Raw genomic sequence first — 19,698 nt, forward strand, 5'->3', positions numbered from 1 at the left:
GGTTGAATTTAAGTTTAATATTTATTTAGGTTTTTGTTTTTCTTTAAGTTTTTTTTTCTGATAAGGTTCTTAATACATTTAGTGTCATAAACTAATTTTATCTTTATCACAAATTATTTTATATGACATTTAGATTTTCATTTTAATGAATGTTTGTGTTGCTTATGATTTATATTTTGTTCTTTGTAGATATATTAAATTTGGTCGACATGGTATCAAATGCGGATATAATTCTACATTTCCTTAAAGAAGATGAAATATTTATTTTTTTTGCGTTATTGTTACTCTTACGTTTCAAACCTAACGAAGTTCATAGCCCCAACGTTCGCAAAAGTTTATGTGTTTCTTCGCTCACTGGCAAAGCATACATACAGGAACTTTTAGATGGTCCATCAATAGTGATGTATCAATTATTAAGAATGCATAAAAATGCGTTTACTGAGTTGTCTTCTCATTTAAGAGATAAAGGGTTTCTTAGTGATAGTAAACATGTAAATGTTGAAGAAAAACTTGCCATGTTCTTAATGACAGTTGGTCATAAAGAAACCAATCGTATGATTAAACATCGTTTTCAACACTCAGGACAAACTATAAGTAAATTTTTTCATGAAGTGTTGAGGGCTATGCAAGAATTCGCGAAGGAAATGATAGTTCCACCAAATTTTGAAAAACCAATGCCACCAGTAAAAACACATAGGCGACTTAGAAAAGGGGCATTCAGAGGAGCTATCGGCGCATTAGATGGCACATTAATCCATGCAGTGATTCCTCCTGAGAAAAGAATTCCTTTTAGAGGACGAGGTGGTAAAGAGTGTTTTCAAAATGTGATGGCAGTATGTGATTTTGATATGAAGTTCTTATTTGTGGTAGCTGGATGGGAAGGTGTAGCCCATGACTCTAGGATTTTATCTGAGACTGTCCGTAACCCAGCTTTGAAATTTCCACTACCCCCTCCAGGTAAAATTTGTTCATTATTTACCATAAGATTTCATTTTGAATTTTAAAATTGATTTTATTTTGTATTTGTTGATGCAGATAAATATTATTTATGTGATCTTGCTTACACGCACGCTAGAGGGTTTATGGCTCCTTATCGCAATCAAAGATATTGGTTGTCGAGTTGGAAATCTGGACCTGCTGTTGGTAAAGAAGAAATATTTAACCGCGCACATGCTCGGTTAAGAAATGTGATTGAACGAGTCTTTGGTGTGTTGAAGTGTAGATTTCCTATATTAGGAAAAATGTCATCTTATAGTTTTCAAACCCAAATACACATTGTGGTTGCATGCATAGCGTTACACAATTATCTTCGTCGACATTCACTTGATGATTCATTGTTTCAACAATATGAAGATGTTGACGCAGAGATAAACAACAATGTTCCTATCGATTCTGATGATCCAATGCCACATTCTCAGACATTCCGGCCTCAAGATCAAGTTGCAATGATCCAACTCCGAAACGAAATTGCAGACGAACTAGTTAATAGTGCAAATGTTATTGCTTAATGCTTATTTTCTTACATAACTATATGTGACATGAAGTTTATTTACCTTATCAATTTAGGATGTGAAGTTTGATTAATTATGATTGATTTTTTGAATAAATTCGTATTAACAAAAGTTACAAAATTAAGAGATTTTATGCAAGGTTAATCTAGACAATTAACATTTTTTAAAGCGCTTATAAGTGATAAAAAACAAACGACATTGCACTTGTAAGTGATAAAAAACAAACGGCTTTGTACTTATTAAGTGATATCACTTAATAAGTGATATTCACTTACTAAGTGCTATCACTTATGAGTGCTAAAAAATCAAACACCCTCTGAGACAAACATCATTTCTTAATAAAACATTTTGTCTATAAGTCCTTCCCTATATTTACAATATAGTCCTTCTTCGGTTTAAAAGATACTCACAAAATATTCTTTCTATTTAATCACTCATGAAATACTCTTTCTATTTAATACCATGTCAAAAGTATCTATATGAATCATGACCATTTGTTCCTTATAAGATATTATTTTCATTAATCACTCATAGTGCCCCAAAGAAAATACTCTTTCTATTTAATCACTCAAAACCCTAACCCTTTTTATTCTTTTACTTTCTTTGTCAACAACTTTTAACCATTTCAATTTCATATTCTTCTTGAGTTTTATTTCTTTTCCTTTTTTTCGGCAGGCAATAAGATTGTTTAGTGAATTTAGGTCCAACTGAGGTGAGTTACTATTACGTTTTAAACTCATGCCTTAATAATAAGAAATCATAGGTTTTCACATCTCCCTTCATTTGAAATATTTGATTAGATTAAGTTGTAAATTTGAGTTTGATTGAAGTCAAATCTTGAAATGGTTTTCCTCATTTGTGGAGGTTATTGATGATTATGAATGTGTTGATTTACTGTATGTGGAGATCAAAGGATCGACATAACAACTATGTAGAAACTTGTGTATAAGTTATTCGTAGACAGTGTGGATTCTTTCATTCAATATGTCGTATTTTGTTCTTAAATATTTGTAAGTAGCTTACAAAAGAAGAAACCTCAAGATTATGTGGTATTTTGCTTACGTCTTAATATTTGTAAAAATTCAATATATTTTTTTATGTTAAAATTCAATTTGGTTTAAGTTTGATGAATTGATTTCTTCTCCTTGCAAGCTTCATTATGATAGAGTTGATAAATTTATGCAAACATCTATGGACTCGACTTGGTAATTTTGTAGTTAAGTTTTTTGTTTTCTTTCTCTCACTGAATCTTCAGTTTGTTCTGCATGTTCTGATAAAAAATCTTTTTACTGATGATAATTATATAGTGGAGGACCAAAACGACGATGCTTGAAGATGCACCATGGACATCAACCTAAACCATGTGTATCAAATTGTTTGAATCCAAAAGAACATGTGATTTTGAGTGCTTTTATTTCCAAGTATATATAAAGATTTGATAGCTGCATTTGGGTTCTTTAAATCAATATTATTGCTAAGAAATATACAAGATTTCTTAAGAAGAAGATTTTGGATGATCAAATAGATGACATAAGTTTGATTAGCTTATAAGATTAAGAATTTTGTATATGTTTTTCATGTAATATATTTCTTTGCATTTAGTCTTGTTAGAATGAATTTGTTTCACACTGTGTAGTATGGATATCTGTGGGGGTATCGGTATTGGTCCTATGGATATTGATCGAAATAAAATGGGTGAAAAATGTCATTGGGGAAAAGTGCTACACGTACGACTTAGCTTAGTAATTATTTTTGTTACTTTCAGTGCCTTTTGAATTTGACTCTGGGATGATTTCTTAATTGGTTCACTTCATTGTTTTCTCTATTTATATGATAATGGTGGATCTTTATCATATAAAGGTGGAGAAGCTCATGCCCATTGATGTCGAACCAGAAACTTGAATCAATAGTCTTATGTTATAACTAGCTGGAACTTGGAATATGGACATGAAAACCTTTTTTGTGAAGTACTTACTCCTTAATAATAGAAGTACTTTAATAAAACTATCTAATGACAAAACCCATCAACGAATGATCGATTTTCAAGGGCAAAATGGGTTCATAACTCAGTATAAGCCATTGGGTCCTACCGACATGTACCTTTTTAAAATAAAGAGGAAAAATCAAACCAAATTAGTTATTGTTAGTGAATAGAGAACATATGAGTTATCTTAGATAGTCCCACATTGGATGGGCTAATAAAGGCTTCAAGTGTAATAGCTAAGTATTCAACTCTCAATCAAATTCATCTCTTTTCCCTCTCATATCATTTATTCTAACAGTTTTAATAATATTATTCGTGCGGGAGGCACGGGGTATACCCTAATACACTTATATAGCTGATCGTGACAATTACATTTTTGTCCTTATTACAAAATTACGTTCAGTGCCCGTAAACAATAACATAATAATCCAATTAAACAAAGGGATATTGTTAAATGTGCTTAAGATCTTGACTTAATTGTTATAAATATAGTATTAAAAAACCCAAATAATAAAAGCAGAATTTAATTGAGCAATAAACAGTAAGTTTAAGTAAAATCACTTATTTTTTTGCAGAGCTTAATTAAGTAGTAATCGAACCAATCAGAGAGCTTATATACTCTAAAGAGCTTATATACTCTAAAGAGTTCGATCCTTTGGTTTCCGACTAACCGGCGGCGGTAGTCCGTCAATGGCTACCGTCCGCCGGAGTATTGCCAGAATATTATCGATTTAGTTGTATTTATCTAGTCTACTTTTTCTATCCAAATAATTTTTTTTAGTAGTCAAGTTTAGTTTCAAAAATTTTGATTCTTCATGTAAGTCTTCAACAATGTATGGTTTTCACCATTCAAAGTTTGAAGGATTGAAGATCAATCTCCAACTCTTAGATCTATATATCTATCCCCACTTATTAATAGTAGGAGATGATGATCTAAAAGAGTGTAGCAAACAACTATATTTTGTTCAACTTTGATGGCGATCTTATTTTCAAACCCACAATATCATAAATCAATTTCTATCCCCATAACTTCTTCTTCTTGGTGGTTGTTTTACACACTTTATATAGATCTTAAAGTTCACAAGTATCATCACTTTCAACCCCATTTCTCTACTTCATTTTTCTAAAAATAACAATGAAAAGATGAGAAGTCAAAAATGAGACAAGGTCTCATTTCCTCCCTACTTATTCTACTACTAATTTCCTCTCTTCATCCATCATCTAAATCTACCACTCATACTACCACGTTTTGAATTTCACTCTTTGTCTTAACCTCACTACTCATACTACTCATAAATTCCGGCTAACATCCATTTCTTGTTTGATGTTAATAGTAGTAGTGGTGGTACTGTGAGGGAATGGAGTTTTTATTGTCGGAGTTTGTCTTTGTAATTGGATTTGTGTGCATTTCCTTCTCTTTTCTTTTCTTCCTACAGATAGAATGAAGAGTTGTTTTCTAACAAAGATGAGGCTATGATTTTAGTGAGCTGTTAGAGAGATAAAGTGAGAGGGAAGAAGAAGAAGGCAGCTGATGTCCTTGAATCAGAGAAAGAGGAAAGAATGGGGAAGGAGACTTAGGGTTTCAACTTCCATTTCTTTTATTTGTGGTGCCTTTAAAATTCAGGTTATAATGCTTAAAGTTGTTGGCCTTCTGTCCACTTATGTGCTCTTAAGAATGATGCTAGAACTCCTTGATGCTTTCAAAAAAAAAGACCACAGGAATTGTGGTGCCTATAACTTGGTGTGTTGTTGTGTGGTGATGTCTTCAAATGTGCCTCTAAAATCCTTTTTCATAATTTACCTTTCTCACTCTAAATTTCTCACAAATCTTTTTTTCTTAAAGTCCAAGTGGGCCAAGCAATCAATTGCTTTTTCTTCTCTTTTTTTTCTCATGCCCAAGTGTGCCAAGCGATTAAGCTTTTCTATTTCTCCTTCAAGCCCAAATGGGCCAAGCTATTAAGCTTCTCAATTTTCTCTTTCAAGTCCAAGTGGGTCAAGCTATTATGCTTCTCTCTTTTCTCTTTCAAGCCCAAGTAGGCTAAGCTATTAAGTTTTTCTCTTTCAAAGCTTCTCTCCTCTCAAGTCCAAGTGGGCCAAGTTTTTAAGTTTTTCTCTTTGAAGCCCAAAGGGGCCAAGCTATTAAGCTTTTCTTTTCTCTATCAAGCCCAAATGGGCCAAGCTATTAAGCTTTTCTCTTTCAACTCTTTCTCTTTCAAACTCAAGTGGGCCAAGCAATTCAGCTTTTCTCTTTTTCATCTTTCTTTTTCATTCTCAAGTGGGCTTAGCTATCATGCTTCTTCTTTCTTGTTTAAAGCCTAAGTGGGTCAAAACTACCACTATTCTACATCTTATTTCTCTCAAGCATACACATTAAAACAACACCAACATTAGTAGTAAAAATTTGAAGCATCATCAAGGGGTATCTACACAAACTCATGGTCCTCTACACTTGCAAGTCCCATTAGTTTGAGGGGGAGTATTATGTAGGAAGTCAAATCACCATTGATCCAAGAGAAGAACAAAAGTTGTTTTGCATTTAAATTATTTTATTTTGTGTTTAAATGATATTGTAATGAGTAAGGTTTTATTATATCAACCCATTGTACTTATCAATATCTTGATAAGTACATTGGTTTGAGGGGGAGTGTTAGAGAATAGATAACATATGAGTTATCTTAGATAGCCCCACATTGGATGGACTAATATTAGGTTTCTCTTATTGAGCCTATATAAAGGCTTCAAGTGTAATAACTAAGTATTCAACTCTCAATCAAATACAACTCTTCTCCCTCTCATATCATTTATTTTAACAGTTATAATAATATTATTCGTGCGGAAGGCACGGGGTATACCCTAATATACTTATATAGCTTATCGTGACAATTATATTACAAAATTACGTTCAGTGCCCGTAAACAATAACATAATAATCCAATTAAACAAAGGGAAATTGCTAAATGTGCTTAAGATCTTGACTTAATTTATGACTTAATTGTTATAAATATAGTATTAAAAAACCCAAATAATAAAAGCAGAATTTAATTGAGCAATAAACAGTAAGTTTAAGTAAAATCACTTATCTTTTTGCAGAGCTTAATTAAGTAGTAATCGAACCAATCAGAGAGAATGAACCTGCAAATAGACAGTAGAATAGGTAGCTAATACACACGTACTTAGACTGATTCCACTATCCCTATTTATAGAGTACGAAACCAGATCAGGTTGTTTTGATCCAACGGTGGAGAATAGGTAGCTAATACAGACGTACTTGGACTGTTTCCACTAGCCAGTAGTGGAAGAAGAAGTCAGATAAAAATAAGACCGAGACCAAGATCGAGTTTCGGGTCGGTGACCTGACCCGCGAGGGTGTGAAAGAGATAAATGTTGGTGTGCCTAAGGTAAGGGTGCCTCTAAAAAGTGATGGGTCTCTCCTCCGGAGAGCACTATTGTAACCCCAAGGGGTCACACCCCTTACACCCAATTTTCTCCTTATAAACACAAGCTTGTTTTTTTCTTTGAAAGATGTGGGACAAAACTTTTAGTTTTAAAGTTTCCATTTCCCTATTAGTAAGGATGATAAAAGTGTTCTCTACTTTATTCTACAAGTGTTGTGAGTACAATGGGTATTCTGTTTGTTTGTGGGTGAAAGTAGTTTATTCCAAAAGTAAGCGCACTTTAGCTCAAATAAAAGTAGTTGTTATATTTTATTCAAACACAACTACTAACATTCATGACTCACCCGGGTAAAAGAACGACCATCTCTGTTGCGAATTAGTAGACACCTTGTGAGAAAGGCGGCAAGGGGATACCTATACCGTGGATTATCTATTTGATTGAGTCCACTCCCACTGGGTAAGTTAAGGAACCCAACATCACCTAGGTATTAGATCACATGATTTTGTTGATTGGTGATTTCAAAGCCCTCGGTAAACCCACGGGGTATGCAGCACTCGAGAATATCGAAGGATTCTATAAATGTAGAGGATACATGTCACTTGGTCATCATCCACTAAACATTCAGGCTACTACGAAATATTTAGGAGGTCGAGAATCGAGATGGACTGGCTTAATGTGTTGAATACATCACATACACAAACTAGTGGTCTAACCCCTAAAGATAAGGATTCGTCTCATCATCAAATGATCGTACTCGTGTGTCATGACCTTATGCTGATGTCAGACGAGATCACAAGCTACAAGTAGAGTCGCGTGATGTCTCTATTATGTATCTCATACAGAACTATATGTGGCTCTTTTTTGGTTACATTAGTAATTACTAATCGCAACTAATATAAATACAAATTACTTACAATGTATAGTAGGACATAAGTCCCAACAATTTAGAGTAAATCTTCTTATGTATATTTCACTCTAGAAAGACAAGGATAAACAATATATATGAAAAGTTACAGATCTTAAGATCTAATATAATGAACACAGTTCTTATCCTTCTTTTTTTTCTTAGGTTGGTTACAATGTTTCATGTCCACCACAAACCCCAGACCCCAAACACAATTAGCATTCAATTGTCAATCTCCTCAGATTTCCCCCTAGCTTTTTCTCTAAATTCTATCAGTTCAAAAGCCTATTCATAAATATATAAACCTTTCAGTTCTCCAACCACACCAAACCCAACAAATCCTGTTGTTAATGATAATGTCACACACAAGAAAACCAACCTAGCTCTTTCCAATTTTTTCTTCAATTTTCATGAATTATATAGACATTGTGTGTCAAATAACAACATCACGCCGTTTTTTAGGATTAGCTTCGGGGTTTCCTTTTCTCATCATGGCCACAAACTCGTCGTAATTGATTCTTCCATCCTGTATAAATCAATATATAATAACATATTAGCATTGAATAGCCAAATCAACAAGTCAACACAAAATACGTCGTTAACAAGAAATTTTTAGTTGGTTATAATCTTAGAAATAGATAGGTTCTTGCTTACATTATCAGCGTCAACTTCCGAAAGAATTTCCTTTATGTCTCTTCCATCATGCATGCCGAACTCTCTGAGAGCTTGCTCTAGTTCTTCCGTCGTAATGTACCTAGTTAAGTAGGAGAGTGAAAAAGTATATACCGAATACATTAATCCAAACTTTAGTATATATAAGAACTATTTTTGTCATATTTTTCAACAAAGATAGCTAGTTTCGGTTGCTTAGGGAGTTAGGGGTAATTTCTATTTGCAGCAATGAACTTATTACAAATATCATATACTCACCCACTGTTATCTTTATCGAAGTATTGGAAGGCTGTGTAGAGATGTTCTTCTCTGTCCATTCTATTCAAATGCATTGTTGCAGTGATGAACTCATCGTAGTCTATCGTTCCATTACCATCTGCATCGGCCTACATATTTCCACAGAAAATCTTAATGTCTATATATATATAGTACTTGATATTTATATTTGTTGTTAATTTGAAGGACTTACAGCTTCCATGAGTTGTTTAACTTCATATTCAGATAGTTTAGTTCCTTGTTTGGAGAGTCCTTGTTTCAGCTCTTCAAGGGTTATCGTGCCGCTATTATCAGTGTCCATGTTCTTGAACATAGCCTTCAATCCCATGATTTCTTCCTCAGATAAACAACCAGCAATTACCTAACCATTTGAGATTCAGAAAAAGTCTTAATGAGTCTTAAAAACAGTAGTTTATACTTCTAATGTGAAAGAACATTCGAGAAAGTAATATTTACCCGAAGAGCGACTTTCTTGAACTTATTCATAGCCCTGAACTGTTTGAGCCTGTTGAGAACAGCATTGTCAAGTGGTGTATCAGGTGCTTCTCCACCTTCTTTGATCCATGGATGATCTGAAAACCAAATATAACATCACAAGAATAGTACTATATGAAATACTTATCTTCAATTAGATTTCTCATTTTATTCGTTCGAGAATTGTTAAAAAAAAAAAGAAAAAAGAGTTAATCTTCTGAAGTAATAAGCTATACCCACCAAGAACTTGGAATGCTGTTAATCTCTGTTTGGGATCTGAATTGAGCATTTTCCTGACCAGATCCTTAGCCCCGGTTGAAATTGACGGCCATGGGTCACTTGTAAAATCTACATGTCCACGTAGAATAGCGTTGAAAATTCCGTGCTCCGATTCTGTAATACAAACAAAATAAGATTCTTTAGCATATCAATCATTGTGAGTAGAGAAGATGGTAATATATTTATTTTTTTCTGATTGTCTGAATCTAAATCATCTGACTCAAATAGACCGAAAATTAGCCGGAACCAGCTATTCAGACAGTTAGACATCACGAATCAAACAAAAACTGAACGTTTTGCAGTCTGTCTCTAGTCAACTCAGGCTTCAAGTCCAATATGAACTCTGACCTAGGAAAAAAACTAAGTTTGAGTGTTGGTCCTTTTAATAGAAAAAAATGGGAAGGAAAATTACCAGCCCAAAAAGGAGGAACTCCACAAAGAAGAATATACAACATGACACCAATACTCCAAATATCAACTTCTGGTCCATATTTTCTCTTCAACACTTCAGGAGCTATGTAATATGCACTTCCCACAATATCTCGGAACACTTCACCTGTTATTGATATGATTAAGCAAAATTATAATCGACACCTTTGCTTTTCTATTCTCAAATGTGTAAATCCCGAAACAGATTTTTTTTTGTTTAATGAACATATAAAACCACTCAAAATTTCATATACAAGAATATAAGAGATAAGGTTCTAACCCTCCTTAATCATGAAATTTGAACAAACCAACCAAAAATTAGCCATCAAATATAGATCGATATGGTCGATAAAATCTTTTCGATGTTATTATAAAGGTTAAGTTTGATGTTATAACAAGATATATATACACATTGGTGATTTAAAGAAAAACAAATATTAGTTGAGGAAACTACTCAAATACCTTGCTTGAAGAAGACAGATAAACCAAAATCGGTAGCCTTTAATGGAGCATTCTCTTCTTTATTCAAGAGAAGGAAATTTTCAGGTTTAAGATCTCTATGAACAACTCCCATAGAATGACAAGTATGAACAATTTGAACAATAGTTCTTAATAAAGAAGCGGCTGCTCGTTCTGTATAATGACCTTTTGCAATAATTCGATCGAAAAGTTCACCACCTGCACATAATTCCATAACTAAATGAACAGATTGTTTATCTTCATAAGCTCCTTTTAATTCAACAATATTTGGTTGTCCTGTTAAATGATGCATTATTTGTACTTCTCTCCTAACATCTTCGATATCTTCTTTATTAACCAATTTTCTTTTCGCTATAGTTTTACAAGCAAATTGTTCGCCAGTTGATTTATGTGTACATAAATGAGTTACACCGAATTGACCACGACCCAATTCTTTTCCGATTGTATAAATGGATTTAACATCTTCCATGGGTCGGCCCAAGACGGGTCCAATTGGTGCTGGTTTCGAAGGTTTTCCTGTTCCTCCTCCTACAGAGGGAGCGGTAGAGATGGAAGAAGATGATGGTATTGGTGGGGTAGTACTTTCAGAAGACGGGTTTCCACCGTTGTCTTTGTTGACATTTTCTTCAGATGATTGATCTTTGGGTGGTTCTTCAGTTGTTCCTTTAGGACAACAATTACCCATGGTGGATAAAGGTAGTGGTGGTGGTGGTGGAGGAGGAGGAGGATAGGGAAAGGAGGAGAGCTCCTTCTGATTTGGTTTCTATTTGGGGCTGAAGAAAGAGTTGATTGAAAAAAGTGATGCATGTATAGTAAGGGGAAAGAAAGGCCAATGAAGGAAAGAAAGCTGGAAAAAGAAAGGGAACAGGTTGGATTGTTGGATCATTTTTCCAGGAAGGATAATTTTGTGTTGAATTAGTCTTTGGAAATTTTGGTAGAGAGAGAAAGTTAGAGAATTGGAGGTTGAGAGGATTTGGCGGGGAATTAACTACTTTTTCTCTTTTATGTTTTTAAATAACCGTCAGCAGATTAGGACAATGATCTTTTCATATGTGACAACTTTTCATACACAAAACTGGCATAGAAAATCTCAACAAAAAAAAAAACTGGCATAGAAAAGTGATTAGACCTTCAAAAAAAAAAGTGATTAGTCTTGTAACTATTTAGCAAACAAAAATCAAGTTTTTTAATCCACATCCTAAGCCATGTTTGAGAGAATAATTGCACGTTAACAAAGGGTACCTCATAACTAAGAATGTTTTAATTTTTCTTTTTTGATTAACTAAGAATGTCTTAATTATCAAGGTTTGTTGCAATTTATTTTAAGTTGGATGACATTTAACAAAAAAAAAAAAGTTGGATGACCACAATTTAACGTAGTAAGAGAACTAGGACAAAAAATGATAGGCCCACATGGCAAACGTGATCTAAATCACTGACAAAAAAGACAAGTGTTAGACTCAAAGAAGCCACATGTGAGGGGCGCAAAGACAATGCCAAAAAGTACTGATGATGTGGAAAATGGTGTCTCATATCTTCTCAGAAAAATATCATTGTAACCTCTTGTTTGATTTCCTCCTCTTATTGTAATGGTGACTTGAAGGGGTGGGGTGGGAGGTACCTGCAAATTAAGACACTTCGACGTTCAAGTTAGTCTAGTGTGCAAGTTAGAAATCATTCGATTATGAGAGTTTGAATATTGAATCCCTTTTTCAGGTTGAACCCGTATGATACTTATAGGTTTGGTGACACGGTGGTAGATCACCGCCTGTGATCTTGCGGTGATAAGACACCGACATGATGATAGCCATGTGGCACAACCATTAGACGATAAAATTAAACATGATTGTATTTTCTAACCATAATGGTTTATATTTGGAAAGTTTTCTCTGGTACTACCTGGCCTTTCGCGCAACCGCCACTCTCGCCGGGAGAGCAAATCGTAAGGCATCTTACATACTTTTGTAGACCTCACTCTATGTCTCTCTGGTCAGAGTGAGACTCATGTAGCAGAGCTGACTTACATCCACCTTTTTGTTTGTCTCAACGCCAAAGCGGGGCTCCATGGGGACTCATGACGACCTCCCAACAATCTCTCCAGTTAAAGTTGACTTAGATGACAGAGCTATTTCGGATCCACCCTTTTGATAACCGTAATAATCTAGGGCTTGCTCGTGTCCATGTGAGGCTTAACAAGTGTTGCTCGGGTCAATCTGTTGCTTATTGACTTGGTCAAAGCTGAACGTTATCTAACTCAACATGTGCTCATATTATAACCAAGTGTTTATTATCAAGGTTTTCCCATTCATTGTCAATTGGTTTTGAATTTGATGACCACAAACTTAACAAAGTTAACTAATTGTTAATTCACGATATACATCGACTTCTACAAAAGAAATAACGTTTTACAAACACCTGTTTGCGATGAAGAGTATGATTTATTTACAAACTTGATGTTACCAACGGAGAAAAACGCTAAATTTTTTTTTTCTCAAATTTGGTTATCTACGTAAAAATTGTTTGAATATGGGTTGTTCTTAGAAATCACAAAAAAGATTGGAGTTATTTCTTTTTTGGCCCCCCTACTTTGTGACCAGCTTCCTTTATGACCCCCTGTTTTTCGTAAATTAAATTTACCTTCTTTGTTCTCGGAGGTAGACACAAATCAAATATCAATGCATTTTGGGGTTCGGCAAGGACAGTAGATCCATGGATACTCCAAACCAGAGTGTGATTTTTCATCACATATTTGACAAATCTAGAGAGAAACCATAGATTAGAGACGCAAAAAGGGATAACGAAAGGGAAAGGGAAAATTCAAACTTCAACTTACCATTATATTTTCTGATGAATCACCTCCACCCATGAATCCAGACGAAGCTTTCTGCATGTAGATGAGAATATAAGATCTAGGTTTAGGGTAAAATGGTGATGAACGACTGAGTAGATGGAGAGTTGAGAAGTGAAAAACAACTTCTGAAATGGGTTTTATATTTCTTTAAAATGAAGGATTATTGGGTAGTGATTTGACAACCTGAGGAATGAGGAAATACTTCTGGTCACGCACGCTAACCCAGGTAAGGGTAGTTTTGGAATAAAATGTTCGACTTAAACGGTAGTTACACGGTGTTAGAAAATATGGGGCCAAATTTGAATTTACGAAAAATAGAAGGTAGAAACGGAAGCTAGTCACAAAGTAGGGGGCCAAAAAGGAAATAACTCAAAAGACTATTGTTATACAAAGTTAATTAAATAACAAAGCAATTTCTTTTATAGAGGAAGGGTTCACCGCATAACTAGTTCAAATCTATAAGGTACGTAGCAGACGTATTCATGTAATATGCACGAGTTATACCTAATTTTATTATAATATGACATGATATCAATTTATTCAGATTGATTGGTTCAATGGGTTTCAGTTTAAGTCATACCAAATCAGTTGGTTCAATAAGAAAAATCAACCGTTTTTGGTCAATCTAGTTTGGTCGGAGGGCTGATTTGGTAAATGTTCTCAATCCTACGAAAAACATCTATATAATAAAACAGGTTGAAGAATGCTGACTGGGACAAACAAACAGATAAATCCAGCCATTCGTCCCAGATCAACACTAATTTCAACCGTTAGATCATTTCCGTTATAATAAGCTTTTAAAACAGGTTGAATGGTGAACGGGGGATCCAACGGACACGAACAAATGACCTTCATCATCTTTAAACTCATTTATTATCCTTAGGTTAGTTACACAACTCTCTCATGTGGGAAGTTCTATAACCGCCACACTTAAGTGTTTTTGGCGCCCTAGCAAGCATAATTGGTGAAAAGTTATGTGGGTTGGGGATCATATAGTACTAAAGTGGTGTGCCTATAGAACTCCTCCTCATTTAACTCTCTCGAGAATACTCTCCGTCTCTCCACCCGTTACCAAACTAATGGGCGTTACACCTTCTTTCAAATTATTTGAAGATTATAATTTTCTTCATCTCATCATGGTTTCAACTAATTAGGATTTTAATTTTGAGTTTCTTTCTGACCTAATTCTTTTTTCTTTGGCAGAATTGAAGGTTTATCTTCTACTAACATGTTCAAAGGTACCATCTTTCTTTTCGGATTTCTTATTGTTCTGCTTTTGATTAAAGATTTTCAAAAATTGTTCTATTTAACATTTACATAGAAGAAAACTTCAAACCTCCTCATCATAGTTTGGGTTTATCCGGGTTTCGATTAATTAGGGATTCGATTTAGGTTCTCACTGATCTAATTTTTTTCTTCTTTAGCAGAATTGAAGGTTATAACATGTTGAAAGGTACTATATTTTGTCTCGGATTTTTTTTTTCTTCTTTGGTTTAATGATTTTATATCTTTTTTATTTTACATTTGTTGGAAGTTTTAAATTCAATGGAAGAAAAAAGACTTCCTCTCATCATGGCTTCAATTTACATTTTCACAGTAATCCATTTTTTTTTTCTTTTGAAAAACTCGAGGGTTTATCTTCTCATTAACATATTCAAAGGTGTCATATTTTCTCTTAGGGTGTGTTTGATTCCAAGTTAGGGAAAGGAAAAAAAATAAGAGAAAGTGTTTCTCAGAGAAACATTTTCATCTAGAATTTGATTCCTTGAAACATTTTCTAAATTTTCTACTGTTTGGGTCACCGAAGAAAATAAAATTATTTTTCTCATGTTGTTAGTTTCCGTTGTTTGTCTGGCATATAGAAAAATATTTATTTACTAAATTATTTTTCTATAAAATATTATTGGGAATATAATACTTCATTAAACTAAAAAGACATTTTTCTTAAAAGCTTAAAAATGACTCAAATACTTGTCCTACATTATCTTAATTAAAAAATTTATCGAACTAACTTATTAAATATCATCATAGTAGATGTCTTCTATTGAGATTTGCATTTCTTCTACGACGATAGCGGTCACTCTCTAAATACATCCTCTTTAAGACACTTGTTCTCTCTTGGTCTCGATTAATATGAGGCATTCTATTGAGATTTGCATTTCTTCTACGACGATGACTCCAGTATGCATATATGATGATAATCATCATCATACACGTAACCCTTAAGCGCAGCTTTCGCGTAAGCATTTTACACCGTTAACCGAACTAAACCAAATAGTTATAAAAATTAAGAAATGAAGTACATAATGAAATAAAGATATATGAAAATGAATTGTATATGTTGGTCCATGCTAGGTAAGACTCATCTTAGATGTGATTTGGTTGACCTAAATACTAAAACAAGCCATATACAAAATTTGCTCTTTACAAAATCAAAACCTAAACAACAAAAGAGACATAAAGAACTCTGAACTATTATTAGTACTACCACCACCATGAAATAATCTAGTACTAAGTAGAATAGAGAACTCATAAGCAATACATCATAAAATGATCAGTGAGTAAGAAAGTTAAACAGAAAATCCATCTTATAAAGTATAGTAATTAATAAAAAGTATATTTATACTATTGCATAATTAATTTCAAACCTTCCCCATCAATAATTATGTAACAGTGGATGTCATTTTAGTTATCATTCTTTTCTTTTTTTTTGCTTTTGGGATTATCTATGATGGATTTTTTAGTTCTCTCTAAAGATTTGAGTTTTCCAAAAATAATTTAGGAATGATATTAATATGAATATGAAATCAGACCTCCAAATGCCAAACAACTCTATCTCTCTCTACAACATTCTCTCTCTCTCTAAAAACTATGAAACTCTTTGCAAACACAGAAATTAAATGAATACTATTGTTTTTGTTTCTTCCTTCTTGTATTCTCTTTCCCAAAATTTATATTCTTTCTTCTTATCATCACAACAAGAATCAACAAGAGGAAGAAGCTTTGGTTGCCCTCATTGAACACAGAACTAAAGAACTTGAAAACTTCAAGAACATGTTCAATTATTACAAAACCCAGATTGTTATTTTTCATAATTTCATTACTCTCTCTCTCTATGTCTATTTGTGTTATCAAGAACCAGAGTTGTTATTTATTTTATAAGTTGTTACTTGGAAGTAGCAGTTCTTTGATTGAACCTTTCAATGATCTAAACTTCTTTATATTCTAAGTTGAATTTGGTAAGGACTTACTTAGATATTTAAAGACTGTGATCAACTCTAAGTAAAGAATCATGTTACTATTGGTTATATGAAATTTGTAAATGACCGATGAAAATATCGATCCACTCTGTTTGTTGTTAGGTTTTGACATGTGCACTGGGACAAGTAAGAACTAGAGTAAACCGAAAATGACCTGTATCAACTTTTGTCAACAATCAAGTAACAATTTGTCCAAGTTAATACTATCATTATTATATTCAAGTTTTAGTTTTGAAGGAAGAACACTACCATATATTTGACATAACAATATAAAGTAAGACTTTGATATTAATGACATACCTGGAATTGATATTTTGTAAACACAAGATAGTTCAAACAGAGAGAGAAACGTGTTGAGATTTTTAAATTGAGTTGTTGAAGGTTGTTGCTCATATATTCAGTGAAGAAGTCGAGAGATAGAAGAAGTGGTTTAGATAGAGAGAAAGTTGTTGAGAGAAAAATAAGGTGAAGTGGAAAAAATGGTTACTGAGAAAGAGATTCTTTAGGGGGAGGTGGGTAACAACTTTCCTTGATTTTAGAGAAAAATAGAAAATTTTGATCACGTGAGTGAAAATCTCATTTTCCCTAAAATACTCAACAAACACATGAAAAATATATTTTTAAGGTAACTGATTCTCTTTTCCCAGGGAAATTTCCGAATCAAACACACCCTTAGAGTTTCTTTTGTTTAATGATGTTTAGACCTTTTTCAAATCCCTAAAACGTCAAACAGTAGATGGACCTAAGTAATGTGAGAATCCCCTTCTTACCATAAGAAACATCCACAATAGATAGCATTGGTTTATAAGTTTGGAGAGGCCGTGTTCTGATTAGGGCGCAAAGATTTATGTCATGAAAATTACTTGGTTTTCGCTACTAATAATCATAAACATATTATAATGTATTATTGTATTGATATGTTTTTTGCTAATTTATTTTGTTTTGATTTAGATTGTTCTTATGATACAGATGTTATGGTTGTTGGTTGGAGGTGAATCTGGTCCGGGGTTTATTTTAAGTTTAAATTGGGCCTCACCTCATTGTTATTATTTTTGTGGGTATCGGTTTACGAAAAAATATTTTTGAATGTATTGCGAAGTTTGTCCAACAATAAAATTTTTGTATCGTGAATGGACAAAATTAAGATCCAAAAGTTGGAATTTTGCGAAAGAAGTGAGATGTGATATGAGGTGTTGAAGTCAAGGAAGGAAAATTCGAAAGCAAGAAGGTTTGTGTAGTAAAAAAAGTGAGAATAATCTATTCTTTCTTGTTGTGATATCTTTGGTGTATTATTTTTTTGGTACACTATATCCTCTTCATGTTTGATACATATTAGAGTTACATATTTTGATTAAATTTCTTACTCCGGTATCTTTGGTGTATTCTTTTGTTGTTACACTATATTCTTCATGTTTCAGAAAAGAAGATTTGAGATTTGAGATTTGATCATTCTTTGGGATTCGGTTGCTATAGTCAAACTTTATACATGATAATACCTATTGCATGCACTATGTGTTTGCTAAAATGTCTGGATGAACTTGGATTCATGATTATACAGGAAATACTAATTTGTTGAGGTTGTTGCATATATAGTCATCAATTTGTCCTAGAATCACTATATTCTCATTTTTCTCTTTCATGTTTGCTATGATTGCTATGTTCGCTTTCTCAATTAATCTTCGCATTCGATTCATGTTATTTCAGCATCAATTGGAGGAAAATGTTTAATTGTGGAATGAATATGAGGTCTCTTGATCACCGAAGATATCCAGATTTCTCTAATCTTTAAATCCGGTGGTTTATTTATGCTGAAGTATCAACATTACCCATTTGTAAGCAAACCTTTAGTACCCTTATTGCCTTTAAACAATGTTCTACTATTTTATTTGTTTTGTTGATATGAGCTCGAACTTCAAATGAGTCTCTCATTATGAATGTTGCGGTCACTTAGATTATGTTGGAGGTCTTGCCTACTTTAATAAGGCCTGCGGGTATCTTCAACGTTGTCAGAACTCACACTGTTAATTATTTTTTCTACTTTCCTAGCTCTCTAAACCTATTTTTTAGTGTCTTTGAATTCTCTGATGAATTGTATCCGTTAAAATGATTGGTGACCTTAATGGTGGCACCAACTAAAATGGTTACACTTTTTTTTAGGACTATTACAGGTGGTAGATATATTTGAAGCAAAAGTATAGTTGGCCGTAGTGGGCTACTTAATGGAAATGGTTCCGTCATGCAGTATCCAAGTATCATTTGCGTAACGTAATGTTGCCAATACTGTAAAATACAGTGGCAATCACAAGTCAATAGAAATTAATCTTGTGTGGGAGTTTGATCTCCAATATCTAGCATCATGGAACCATCTAATTTTAATGTTGCAGACTCTTCAGTATTTGTCGCGTGGATTGAAACATTGCTCTAACCGTCTAGAAGTATTATTTTAATTAAATGATGGTTGATAGCAATTTTTTTTAAACAACTAGTTTTGGTATATGTTTCGTTTATGGTTGACTGAAGTCTCCACGTAACCTAACATGTGTATAACAAAAAACAAAGGCGGGAGGGCTTGGTGGAAGAATTCTTGTGCCTGGAGTTCCTCAAAGAATTCCAAAGCCTCTTTCGATAACCCACCAAACCATTGAATTCCTCATCCAACTCTGTTTGATTCCTTCCTAAAACCAGAACTGTCAAGCATTGAAAATGTTCTTAATGTTGTTACTACTTTCACATGGAAATAGCTGTTTATGTTCATATAAATGTCTCTAATTTTTGTATTTTTATAAAATTTCTTATTTTTGGAATGTTGTTCTTTTTTTTCTATTTAGTTTTTTTTATAGGATTTGATCCTTTATTTTTTTTTTCATTTTTTAACAAACGGTAAGCTGCCTATGTCATGGGTTATAATGTTAATTAGTTGATAGTTAGCTATTTGTCATGTTCTTGAACCCTCAACTGAATGAAAAATATAACTACTCCCGCATTCTTATTTAATTTTAGAACACTTCTAAGTTATCCATCAGGCAATTACCGTCTCATAGAAAAAATTTTCTTTAAGTTATATAAAAAATAAAACCGACTTAATCATAATAATATTATTCGTGCCGGAGGCACGGGCTATACCCTAGTCTATATTACAAAACAAAACTTGTGTTGCTGACGTGGAAAAAAATGCATGTTGA

At 33.4% G+C, this 19,698-nt stretch overlaps 1 protein-coding gene and 1 long non-coding RNA gene across 4 annotated transcripts; one reads left to right on the forward strand and one right to left on the reverse strand.

Annotated features, from left to right (window-relative positions):
• Window positions 1-7,834: 7,834 nt before the first annotated feature.
• Window positions 7,835-11,329, reverse strand: LOC147566893 (calcium-dependent protein kinase 2-like). The gene is made up of 8 exons (XM_086653470.1): window positions 10,388-11,329; window positions 9,909-10,052; window positions 9,458-9,610; window positions 9,200-9,315; window positions 8,937-9,104; window positions 8,726-8,853; window positions 8,450-8,549; window positions 7,835-8,321 (listed from the first exon to the last, which is right to left on the reverse strand). Exons 1-8 carry the CDS (start codon window positions 11,088-11,090, stop codon window positions 8,229-8,231), a joined length of 1,605 nt encoding a protein of 534 aa, XP_086509596.1. The 5' UTR covers window positions 11,091-11,329; the 3' UTR covers window positions 7,835-8,228.
• A 2,990-nt stretch (window positions 11,330-14,319) lies between these two features.
• On the forward strand, window positions 14,320-18,861 carry LOC147566894 (uncharacterized). 3 transcript variants are annotated; one of them, XR_015237506.1, is made up of 5 exons: window positions 14,320-14,494; window positions 14,684-14,709; window positions 17,486-17,762; window positions 18,221-18,348; window positions 18,674-18,861. It is a non-coding gene; the product is annotated as an uncharacterized LOC147566894 (long non-coding RNA). The 3 variants fall into 3 exon arrangements; XR_015237509.1 differs by having other exon boundaries at window positions 18,685-18,861; XR_015237508.1 differs by having other exon boundaries at window positions 17,486-17,744.
• Window positions 18,862-19,698: the final 837 nt, after the last annotated feature.

Source organism: Eschscholzia californica, unplaced genomic scaffold (assembly GCF_041429995.1).
Source record: "Eschscholzia californica isolate CP2 unplaced genomic scaffold, dmEscCali1.0.p SCAF_1, whole genome shotgun sequence".
Taxonomy (NCBI): domain Eukaryota; kingdom Viridiplantae; phylum Streptophyta; class Magnoliopsida; order Ranunculales; family Papaveraceae; genus Eschscholzia; species Eschscholzia californica.